Below are 12,215 nucleotides of genomic sequence, written 5' to 3' on the forward strand. Positions count from 1 at the left end.
CAAAAGACCCAGCTGAACCCAGTGACGGGCAGAGACTAGAAGCTTAAAAGAACTAATCTCAAAGAAAAGTCACAAGAAATTCAAGCAAGGAAGGGGAGGTTGTGGTCCCAGCACAACCCAGTTTTAATGTGAAGAATGCCCAGCAGAACCCAGTACCACTGGCACAGCAAGGTTAAAAGGACTGAACTCAAAGCACAGAGTCACAAGTCCAAGAAAGTGGGAGGGTATGATTTTATAATCTCTGTGCAAGAGAATAAGATTGGAACACAAAGGAGATTGTCTTTAGAAGAAGAAGAAGAAGAGTTGGTTCTTATATGCCGCTTTTCCCTACCCGAAGGAGGCTCAAAGCGGCTTACAGTCGCCTTCCCATTCCTCTCCCCACAATAGACACCCTGTGAGGTGGGTGAGGCTGAGAGAGCCCTGATATCACTGCTCGGTCAGAACAGTTTTATCAGTGCCGTGGCGAACCCAGGGTCACCCAGCTTGTTGCATGTGGGGGAGCACAGAATCGAACCTGGCATGCCAGATTAGAAGTCCGCACTCCTAACTACTACACCAAACTGGCTCTTTAAATGTATCTCTTCGTGAACCAGCACAAATTTGTACAAACTTTCTTGAAACTTCATGGGGAAATTTTTTGCTGGTTGATCTGCCACAAACTTCAGTTAGTGAACCATGAACCAGTCATAAACTTCTGTTCCTATGCCAGTTCATGCCTATCTCAAATTGGTATCCTTAGATGCTGCTATAAAGGATGGTGCTGGCCAGTAAGTTAAATTGTTCTATGTGGTACCTTTCCAACATTGCTTGCGGAATTTAATTTTGTCTTTGGAATCACGCCTGTTGAATATATTTCCTCCATTGTACAATTACATTGAAGCTCACAGAGATTTACTTTATCTCTTTCTCTTTCTCTTCCTGCAGTTCCACCGTGGTTTATAAATCATCCATCAAACCTCTATGCCTACGAGAGTATGGATATTGAGTTTGACTGTGCTGTCTCTGGCAAACCAGTCCCGACTGTGCAATGGATCAAGAATGGAGAAGTTGTCATTCCTAGTGATTATTTTCAAATTGTGGTAATTATTTTTTATAACGTTCCTCAAGAAAGCAGTTGACACAAATAATCTATGTGATGCAGTTGTTACCCAATCTAATTACATAATTTGACTTTTCAGTGAGACTAATCTAGAGCATACTACCAGTTCATGAGGAATATCCATCAAGCCTCTCCTTCTCGGGATCGCTTCCCCAGCATTTCTGCCCGAGGACCCTGTGATGTTTCTGGAGCACATCTGGTTCCATAACTCATTTTAGATCAGTAATACACAAAGTGGTGTCAGTGGATGCTGAGCAGCCCCCAACACTTTTTTTTCTGGTGTCTACCACATGTTTTTACAAGGTAAAGGTAAAGGTATCCCCTGTGCAAGCACCAGGTCATGTCTGACCCTTGTGGTGACGCCCTCTAGCGTTTTCATGGCAGACTCAATACGGGGTGGTTTGCCAGTGCCTTCCCCAGTCATTACCGTTTACCCCCCAGCAAGCTGGGTACTCATTTTACCGACCTCGGAAGGATGGAAGGCTGAGTCAACCTTGAGCCAGCTGCTGGGATCGAACTCCCAGCCTCATGGGCAGACAGCTTCAGACAGCATTTCTGCTGCCTTACCACTGTGCACCACAAGAGGCTCTTTTTTTTTTACAAGGTATATTAAAAATATATATTTTTATATTTTTTACAAGGCATATTAAAAACGCGCCCCCCCAATTGCTTCAGCAGCAGCTGCCACAACTGAACAAACCTGCGCATATACAAGAAAATGTTTAACAATACGTTCATTTAAAACAATGTTACCCCTCACTTGACATCTTCAGGCGGTGTATGTAGAACACAGATACTGGAAAATACATTAAAACATTTGTAATCTTTAAAAACAAGGAAATATAACTACTGTATAACATGTGACAGATCACAAAGAATGGCCTAACAGATGAGGGGACATTTGGGCATCGGTGTTGCAGTTTCTTGGTGGTTGGGTTGAATTTGGGGTCTTTGTTGCTAGTCTTATCCAGAAGCCTGGTGGAAAAGCTCCATTTCTGATAGGGCCTTGATCTTGTTGGGGAGCTCATTCCACCAGGCTAGGGCTGCGGAGGAGAAGGCTCTAGCTCTGGTCGAGGCAAGGTGGATTTATTGTTAAACAGAGCTCCTGCCAGAAATGTTGAAAAATTACGGTCAACATAGTGCATCATCTCACTCCCTGACATTTTGCAGTTGGTTTTGCCCCTTTAGGTGGCCATTTTGTGCTTGCATCAATTGCCCCTTATAGGAATTCCAAAGATATCTGCAGGCCCGAAAACGTCACAGGTCAAAAAGACCTCTGCTTTAGATCAGCTGTGGTTGTTTCTAGAACAGGGGTGGCCCAACTGTGGTTCTCCAGATGTCCATGGTCTACAGGTACCATGAGCCCTGAACCGCATGGGTGTCCAGAGAGCCACTGGTTTGGCTGCGCGTGATCTAGATCAACCCTAGGGTTGATCTAGATTAGCTAGAGTGAGAGGCTCAATCAGATTTAAACTCAACCTCTGTGGATTGTTTTTTAATGCAGTGAACAACATATTTTGAAAGAGCAATCCTTGGAGAATGTGAGGTGAAAGTTACTAACTTGAAGTGATAGATTTAACTCTGTGCCTACCTGATGCTTAGGAACTACTGGGGCCATAATAACCCCCACCCACCCCCTAGTTAAAGACTCTGATGAGTGGGGCTTTGTGCATCATACATTTAGATCAGCTTTATTATGTGATGCCCCCTTTACTAATTAATGCTTTTTCTATTAAGTGAAATTGACAACAATTATCTAAATTAAACGTTTTAGTTAATAAAGGACCAAGGCTTTTCTCTTCTTCTTCTTCTTGGAGAAGACAATTGACTCCCTCGTAGGAGCTTCCAAGTTCACGCAACTCTATCTAGCATCGCTGTTTATAATAAAGACAATCAGACAGTAATAACTTCCCATGCCAAGAAATGGGGGGAGGGGGGGAAGCCCATTAAGTAATTGGGAAAAGGGCAGATTACCCATTTGAGATCTTCCGCTGGAGAAATGCTTTGATAACGGAATGATTCTTCGGAGAACCTTGCTGTGCCTGCCAAGAGCTGTGCCTTAGAAGGCCGCCTGTGACAACGTCCTTTAATTCTGCCAACTACTTCCTGATGAAATCCGACTCCAATGCAGCAGCTGTGAAATGGCTTTTTGTGTGTGTGTGTGTGGTTCTCTTGGTCTTCTTACTTATGGTTGACCCTTGAAGTCTTTCTCCTTCTTGGAAATCTTAAGAAGAAACTCACGGGATGGAGTGCCCGTGCAAATTTAGGCACCGCAGACCCCTTTGAGTGCAGAACCGAAGCGGCCGCATGAAGCTCCCCCTTTCTGCAGCAGATGTTAGCTGTGTGCCCAATCCTTCTTGCAGAGCAAACACACAGAGTCAGCATCTTCTATAACGAATGTGCAGTTTATCACAATCCCCTGGGGGGCCAAGACTGATGCGAGAGGACGCCGGTATGTGCTAACTGGCAATGTTTTCTTGGAAAGTGGATGCTGTGGTAGAGCTCTGGTCTGCTAGTTTTCTCTGGCCTGTCCCATGAGGGAGAGTTGCTAATGTGCCCCAAGCAATGCATTAATTAAAACATGGAAGTTTCCTGGGTATCAAAGTACTCGATCACGGGGGCAGTGGGAGGAGGTGCCTCCCACATCTATGCAAAACTCACAGGTTATTCTTTTTTTATTTATTGTGTTTCTAGACTGCCTTTCCCAAGGGCTCAGGGCAGTTTATATCATGGACACATACGCTGGATAAAACATAATTCAAACACCAAGCCCTTACCTGGTTGAATGAGCTCCTAGAAGAGCTGAGGGCCCTGTCGGAACTGACACTTCTATGAGGCTTGTAAGACAGAGCTCTTCCACCAGACATTTGGATCAGGTCAATGAACTCCAGAAATAACATCATCCGGGTCCCTGTCAGGATGGATTCCACTGAAAGCCAGAATTTGATTTAGTACTATGGCGCAGAGTGGTAAGGCAGCCGACATGCTGTCTGAAGCTCTGTTCATGAGGCTGGGAGTTCAATCCCAGCAGCCAGCTCAAGGTTGACTCAGCCTTCCATCCTTCCGAGGTCGGTAAAATGAGTACCCAGCTTGCTGGGGGGTAAACGGTAATGACTGGGGAAGGCACTGGCAAACCACCCTGTATTGAGTCTGCCATGAAAACGCTGGAGGGCGTCAACCCAAAGGTCAGACATGACCCGGCGCTTGCACAGGGGATACCTTTACCTTTTTACTATAAGAACTGCTAAGTACAGCACCACAAATACTAGCCAGCAATTGGGAATTTATTTTAATGAGAATAGTAAAAGGTAGACTTGCACAATCTAAACACCAGTCTTAGGGGGACGTCATTCACGTGTGGAATTCACTGCCATTGGAAGTGGTGGCATTTACAAAAATAGGCAGCTTCAAGAGGAGATCATGTAAATCAGGGGTAGTCAAACTGTGGCCCTCCAGATGTCCATGGACTACAAATCCCATGAGCCCCCGCCAGCATTCGCTGGCAGGGGCTCATGGGAATTGTAGTCCATAGACATCTGGAGGGCCACAGTTTGACTACCCCTGATGTAAATGATGCAGAGGTCCATTGGTATTAGCCACTAGACACAGATGGGACACTCTGCCAGGGTTCCTCTGTGTTATTGGTTCTTAGGGGGACAACATTGTCAGGGGCTCTGGAGCTCTGGCCCTTCTGGTGGACCTCATGATGGAACTTGGGTTTGGTCACTATATGATGTAGAGTGTTGGACCGGATGGGCCATTGACCCAATCCAATATGTCTCCTCTGATATTCTTAAGGACAGAGGTCCATGAGTGGCTATTAGCCACAAGGTTTAGATGGAACACTCTGTCTAGGGAGTCATGTTCTATATTCTTGGTGCATGGAGGGACCACAGTGGAAGGGTTTCTGGAATTTGGGACTGGCTGGTGGACATCCTGATGGCCTGTGGGTTTTGGCCAGTTTGAGACATGGGATGTTGGACTGGATGGGCCATTGGCCTGATCCAACTTCACTTCTCTTACGATCTTATGATGCAAAAATAAAGGTTGAGAGAAGGGGAACTCCTCTGATTTGGCTATATGTAATGTGGGTCACTCTCTTCTTGGTAACTCTTTCTGATCCTGACTTTCTCTTTCTCTTTCGCCCTCTCTAGGGTGGTAGCAACCTGCGGATCCTCGGCTTGGTAAAGTCAGATGAAGGTTTCTATCAGTGCGTGGCTGAAAACGATGCTGGGAACGCGCAAACTGGTGCACAGCTAATCATCCCCGAGCCCGGTAAGGTGCCAAAGGACGCTCAGGCATTCCTGTTTTAATTAATACGATTAGCAGAGCCTTGAACCAGGTGACCTGCGCCAGCCTCTGACCTTTTGCTTTCATCCGTGCCATTGCGTTGGTTGGTTTATAGCCAAGCCGGCAGGTAATCGCTCATCCTCAGCTGTCATCTGTTTCCACTGGGGGAGGAACATGCTCGAGTGTGTCCTTGAAAGCTACTGAGATGGTCTCATTAGGGATGCAGAGACCGTTCGCAAGAATCTTCTCCCCTTCTAAGCTACTGAAAGGAGTCAGGTTCCAGCACCGCCTCCGTATTGGATCCCACATTGTACTTTGTGGATTATGGGTGGTTTTGCTGATCTCTACGTTAGAGTGATGTGTGACTTCGGAGTAGTCCAACATAGGTCATGCCATCATCAGTGGCTGGAGCACTTTGGTAGGTGTGTGTGTTTCTGGAGGAGAAAGGACCAGGGATGGGCATGATGGGACATTCCTGCTGACCATCCTACCAGGAAATTCATTAGCACCTGTGGGCACCCTTCCTCTCTCCCTCTCAATTAAAGGACTTTGCATGACTGTAGGAAATGGAATGTGAATAAGGCTCTCTTAAGGAATTATAAATAAAGGTTTTGTGAGCTTTGAAGATGATTCACCCAAAATATTGGAGCAGGGGGGGGAGTAAAGGAAAGTATTTCGCCCTCCCCCACCGTCTTTGGAGAGCTTTGAAGGGAGGGAATTTATTTTAATGGGAATGGTAAAAGCCATTTTGCTCACTCAGCTGCAAGGCTGGATAGAAAGTTTTTTGACATATCTATGTGTGGGTGTGGGTATTTTAAGGGCCATCCAGTCACTTCCCACTTATGAATGAATTTTTTTCGGATAGCCTGAGGACTGTGACTTCCGTGATTGAATCAATCTATCTCATGTTGGGCTTTCCTCTTTTCCTGCTGCTTCCAACTTTTCCTCTCTTGGCTGCCTTTATCCATGTTTCTTGTCTTCTCTTCATGAGATCAGAGGACGATAGCCTCAGTTGAGTCATTTTCGTTTCTAAAGAGAGTTCAGGCTTGATTTGATCTAGAACTCAGTCATTTGTCTCTTTGGCAGTCCATGAAACCTTTTTTTTATGGATGCCCCACCATCCACTTGCTTCCCTCAGAGATTTTCTCCGTTTCTCTTTCCCTTTACTGACTGAGGCACCCTTATAACTTATTTTCTTCTTTGCTGAAGAACTCTGGCTGTCCCACCCTATCTCAGCCCTGTAACCTGAGGAGAAGAGCAGGAACCTCCTTTAACTTCAAGGACTTAAACGGCACTTGAGGAGTTTTGAAATTCAAAAATAACAAAATATTTTATTTAACATAGAGGGGAAAGGTCAGGCAAAATCTCTGAGGTAACTCAATGTGTGGAACCTAGTTCTTAGGTTTCAGGTTAATGAGTTTCTTCACAGTTATTAAAATATTTATATTGAGAGGCTCTTGTTCCGGTGTTTCCCAAACATTCCAGTACATTTTCTTTGAGTATTTTGTGACTCTTCTGGTTTCCAGAAGGCTGGTAGACTCTTTCCAGTACCCAAACCCCTTTCTTTTGAAACACCAGGACTCATTTTGAGTTATTCACGGACTCTTAAGGTCCCTAAAATCAGTTTCTAACAACACCAGACCCAGAATCTCTGTGAGCTCCCTGTTTGACTGGGTCGGGAAATTCTCCTTTCACTAGAAAATGTATCCCCTGTCTTTGATCCAAATGTGGGTCTCCATCAAACTACCCACTCATCCTTGCTGACTTTCCTCAGTCCTGTTGTCTGTGTTAAACTTCTCTCAGTCAGGGATGGATCCTGAAACTCAGTCTAGGCACAAATCTGGCTCAGTGCTGCTCAGCATCAGATGCCAACCAATCAGATCTCTTGGAACAGCCTATCACTCAAGGCACTCTGGCTATGTGAAGAATTAACCCCTCACAACCCTTTACAAAATTATGCAGGGGATAAAGAAGTTGGAGAAAGAGAAAGAAGTCCTTCTCTCCCTTTCTCGCAGTACAAGAACTTGTGAGAACTCAATGGAATTAATGAGCAGTCAGCTGACAACAGATAAAAGGCAGTACTTCTACACCCAAAGAGTAGTTAACATGGGGAACTCACTGCTGCAGGAAGTGGCCATGGCTACATAGACAAGAGGAGACTGGTTAAGCATGAGGTCCATCAATATCACTTAGCCACAAAGTATAGATGGAACCCTCCGTCTAGGACAGCGATGGTCTGAATTCTGAGGATTTGGGGGCAACAGTAGGATGGTTTCTGGAGTTCTGGACCCATCGGTGGACTTCCTGATGGCCACTTAATGCTACAGAGCCTTGGACTGGATGGGCCATTGTCGCGATCCGACACAGGTCATTTTATGTTCTTATGTTCCCGCTTAAGACATGGGATTACGCTCTCTTTCATCTGCCTATGAGCGGTTTGGAGCACAAACGAAAGAAAAATAAAAAAACCACATTTTTCATATTTGGCTCAGACTCCTTCAGCTGCCAGCTGAGAGGAAAAGGGGCGGAGGCCGTCTTTTCCTTGTAATCTCTTTTAATTCGTCGCCGAGGGCAGCCTAAAGGAACCTGTATAATCCATTGCACTCTCTACCTCAGTGTTTGAGCACTGTGAGTAAATTCTGTTCTTTAGGCCTGGTGGTACTATTACTATTACTATTACTATTACTATTACTATTACTATTACTATTACTATTACTATTACTATTACTATTACTATTACTATTACTATTACTATTACTATTACTATTACTATTACTATTACTATTACTATTACTATTACTATTACTATTATTATGTTTGGCATGAGGCGAGAAGGTAGGCAGGCACCAATGAAGACGAAAATCCTAAAGAACTACAGGGACACCATTGTAAACGGTCTCTTTTCTCTCCCCTCCCTCACCCCACCCCGCTTATAAATGATGGATGGCTTTTCCCTGGCTATTTAATCAGATCTTCAAACAATGCCTCTCTGATTCCTCAGAGAGAGCTGTGACCAGCACAGATGGTGGGGGAGCCCGGTATAAATACAAATTAAATGCTGGGCTGGACCACAGTGTGTGTGGGGGGGGGAGGCAACGCAACCCTTCTGCGTTCAGAACTTGGTCAATAAATGGGCCCCGTCTACCGGTGTGAGCGCGACACTCCCACCGCTGTTCCATTTGAGCCTGTCCCAGGCCCCAGACAGGGAGGGACTCCTAGCAACTAGGAGAATCAGCGTCTTTCAGAGATGCAGACGATGACCTATTAAAGCTGCCGTGTGCTGTCAGGGTGGATATTTATGGGAGCCTAATGAACTCCCAGAGTAGCCTTCAGAGAGGTGGTCAGCCGGCCATTTCACAGTGATTACGGCCAATGAAAGGGCAGGAGGAGGAAAGGGAAAGCAGCGCTCGAAAGAAACAGTGCATCAGGTAGATAGAAACAGAATCATAGAATCATAGAGTTGGAAGGGGCCACACAGGCCATCTAGTCCAACCCCCTGCTCAATGCAGGATCAGCCCAAAGCATCCTAAAGCATCCAAGGAAAGTGTGTCTCCAACCTTTGCTTGAAGACTGCCAGTGAGGGGGAGCTCACCTCAGGTGCTAGAAGAAGAGGAGTTGGCTTTTGTACCCCAGTTTTGACTACCCGAAGGAGTCTCAAAGCGGCTTACCATTGGCTTACCATCTCCCTGCAGCAAGGAAGGTGAGGGAGGTGAGGCTGAGAGAGCTCTGAGAAAGCTGGGACTGGTCCAAGGTCACCGAGGTGGGTGCTTGTGGAGGAGGAGCGGGGAATCAAGCCCAGCTCTCCAGATGAGAGGCCACTGCTCTTAACCACTACACCACGCTGGTTCTTTACGCCAAACTGGCAGCAATAATCTTGCCCAATGTTGAGGAACAGTCAAAGAACCAACCAGATATTTTAAAAAAAGAAAGTGTGTGGTCTCAAGAGGCGAGCAAACAATCATTTGATTCATCTCTAGATCTTCTGCTTTTGCTTTTCAGATATAGAACAGCCTTTCACAACTTTTTTTTACTATTGAGTAACCCCTGAAACACTCTCTAGGCTATGAGAAACCCCAGAAGTGGTGGGATGGTGCAGAATATGGTTGGGAAGCACAGCTGGGTCCATGCCCACCCAGGGCCCCTCCCCTTCCACTCCTTCCAGGCCCATCCTTGGCCATTTGGGTAGGGGGCCTGGGTTGACATGACCATGTATGATCATATCACCCGATCAATGTTTAACAAAACTCAAAATATATATTGAAAAATAATTAAATCCCACCCATTTGGAAAACCGTTCCAGGGCCATAAAGAAACCCCAGGGTTTCACAAAACCCTGGCTGAGAAAGCCTAAGTTAGAGTCTGAGGAAGTGTGTTTTTGTTCTTTAGCTAAAATGATTTCAGCGTACCGGAGGGGGGAAGAAACCCCACCACGGCAAATCTAGAATAAACTTTTGCTTCACTTTCCGATGCATAAACACTTGGATAATTGTCAACGATATTTCACAGATACTTCTCCTTGCTTGCTAGAACCTTAGCTTGAGGGTGCATCAACAGATCCGGACAGGCAAGAAAAACATTAATCATCAATGGCTCTGGGCACCGTTTTCAATAGCTGGTTTACAAATGGCAAGATTAAGGAAGCCACATATAACAAAAAGGATTGCGCCGTACAGCTCCAAAGTTGTAGAGGCGGGGGAGGGGGGGAGCATCATAGAATCCTAGAGTGGGAAGGGGCCATACAGGCCATCTAGTCCAACCCCCTGCTCAACGCAGAATCAACCCAAAGCATCCTAAAGCATCCAAGAAAAGTGTGCATCCAACCTTTGCTTGAAGACTGCCAGTGAGGGGGAGCTCACCACCTCCTTAGGCAGCCTATTCCACTGCTGAACTACTCTGACTGTGAAAAACTTTTTCCTGATATCTAGCCTATATCGTTGTAAAAGGTAAAAGTATCCCCTGTGCAAGCACCGAGTCATGCCTGACCCTTGGGGTGACGCCCTCTAGCGTTTTCATGGCAGACTCAATACGGGGTGGTTTGCCAGTGCCTTCCCCAGTCATTACCGTTTACCCCCCAGCAAGCTGGGTACTCATTTTACCGACCTCAGAAGGATGGAAGGCTGAGTCAGCCTTGAGCCGGCTGCTGGGATTGAACTCCCAGCCTCATGGGCAAAGCTTTCAGGTGGCTGCCTTACCACTCTGCGCCACAAGAGGCTCATATCGTTGTACTTGTAGTTTAAACCCATTACTGCGCGTCACGCAGCAAGTATGTCAGCATTTGCAAGCACTTTTTGAAAGCACAAGCAAAAATCTTCCCTCATTTAAACACGGCTTGCGTGGGAGAGGCTCCAGACGGATCAATCCCGACCCGCCTGTGAAATATGTTGGACCAGAGCGAGTTCAGGCTAGCAGGTGTTAAATATTGGCGGGAATAAAACAGTTCTTTGGAATGTGCATTTCGGGTTGTCCTTTCCGGTGGCCTTTTTAATGCAGAAGTCGCCCCGGGATGGAGTTTCCATGGAAATGAGAGGGCTGTCGGGAGATGGAGACGAGGGCCGGCTTTACGCTTCGTCCCAGCTAGATTTATCCTGCGGTTTGCGAAAAGCCAGCTGGCGATTAAATTCATTGTGTGTCAGATGGGCCTCTTCAGACAGCCCTGCTGCAAGGGGCTTGTGGGTCACTGTTTTACTGCTCAAGGAGCATCATTTGCATCCAACGTGATCCCTAATACTGAACAGCTCCAGATGTGAAACAGAAGAGACGTACAATACCAACCCCTTCCCCTCGGAGCAGGCTTTCTCCCCCAAGGTTTTGCAAATCCACGGGGTTTCTTGACAGCCCTGGAAAGGTCTCCCGAATGGGTGGGAGTTAATGTTTTATATATATATTTTTAAAAAATTGTTAAACGTTTATTGGGTGATTCAACCATATATGGTCATGTCGATCCAGCCTCCTTTCCCGATGATGGGCGTGGAGGGGGTGGGAAGGGGAGGAGCCCCAGGTGGGCGTGTCCGCAGCTCTGCTTCCCAGCTATGTTCTGCACGATGGTGCCACTTCTGGGGTTTCTCAAAGCCTGAAGGATGTTTCAGGGCAAAAATGTTGAGAAATGCTGATTTAGAGTTTAATGAATGTGAAAGTTGTCTGATCCATGTCTTGAGAAGACAGGGGCTAATTGGGGAGAGTGGAAGCAATCCGTTTGGGCTGTTATTTTCCCAAAAGACATTATATAAGGACAATGGACTATCTTCTCCCCTTTGTTGTAGGGAGAGGAATGGGAAGGTGACTGTAAGCCGCTTTGAGCCTCCTTTGGGTAGGGAAAAGCGGCATATAAAAACCAACTCTTCTTCTTCTTCTTCTTCTTCTTCTTCTTCTTCTTCTTCTTCTTCTTCTTCTTCTTCTTCTTCTTCTTCTTCTAAGCACGGTGGAGACAATTTTACCATGGCACAGTACTATGCCTTTATCCAGAAATAAGTTGCTTCCACTTGTATCATCATCATCATCATCATCATCAATAGTAGCAGTATTTTTGCTATTGTTGTTTTGTACAGAAATGGAACCAGCAGGTTTGACTTCAGGGTCACGGGGCAAAACAAATTGTCCAGTCCGGTTGTGAATTCCTCAGTTTCCCTTTATTTATAAAATATCTTAGTCCTTGTCCTTCCCTGCTCAGTACAAAAGGCTTGCTTAATAGCAGCTGTGCTGGATTAGACTAATGGTACATCTAGTCCAACGTCCTGTACTATACAATAGCCACCCAGATGTATTGGGACTTTTGGACTAGACTTTGTCCTGAGTCCCTCCAGAGAAAGAGCTGCAGAGTAACAGAACA

At 45.9% G+C, this 12,215-nt stretch overlaps 1 protein-coding gene across 4 annotated transcripts in view; it reads left to right on the top strand.

The window, feature by feature from the left end:
• Positions 1-12,215, top strand: part of DCC (DCC netrin 1 receptor) — a 939,742-nt gene that overhangs the window by 566,826 nt on the left and 360,701 nt on the right. For all 4 annotated transcript variants that reach the window (XM_077346794.1, XM_077346795.1, XM_077346796.1 and 1 more), the window contains exons 6-7: positions 925-1,079; positions 5,254-5,374. In XM_077346794.1, the coding sequence (XP_077202909.1) occupies positions 925-1,079; positions 5,254-5,374 (276 nt within the window). The remainder of the gene's footprint in view (positions 1-924; positions 1,080-5,253; positions 5,375-12,215) is intronic.

This window comes from Paroedura picta, chromosome 7, assembly GCF_049243985.1.
Source record: "Paroedura picta isolate Pp20150507F chromosome 7, Ppicta_v3.0, whole genome shotgun sequence".
Taxonomy (NCBI): Eukaryota; Metazoa; Chordata; class Lepidosauria; order Squamata; family Gekkonidae; genus Paroedura; species Paroedura picta.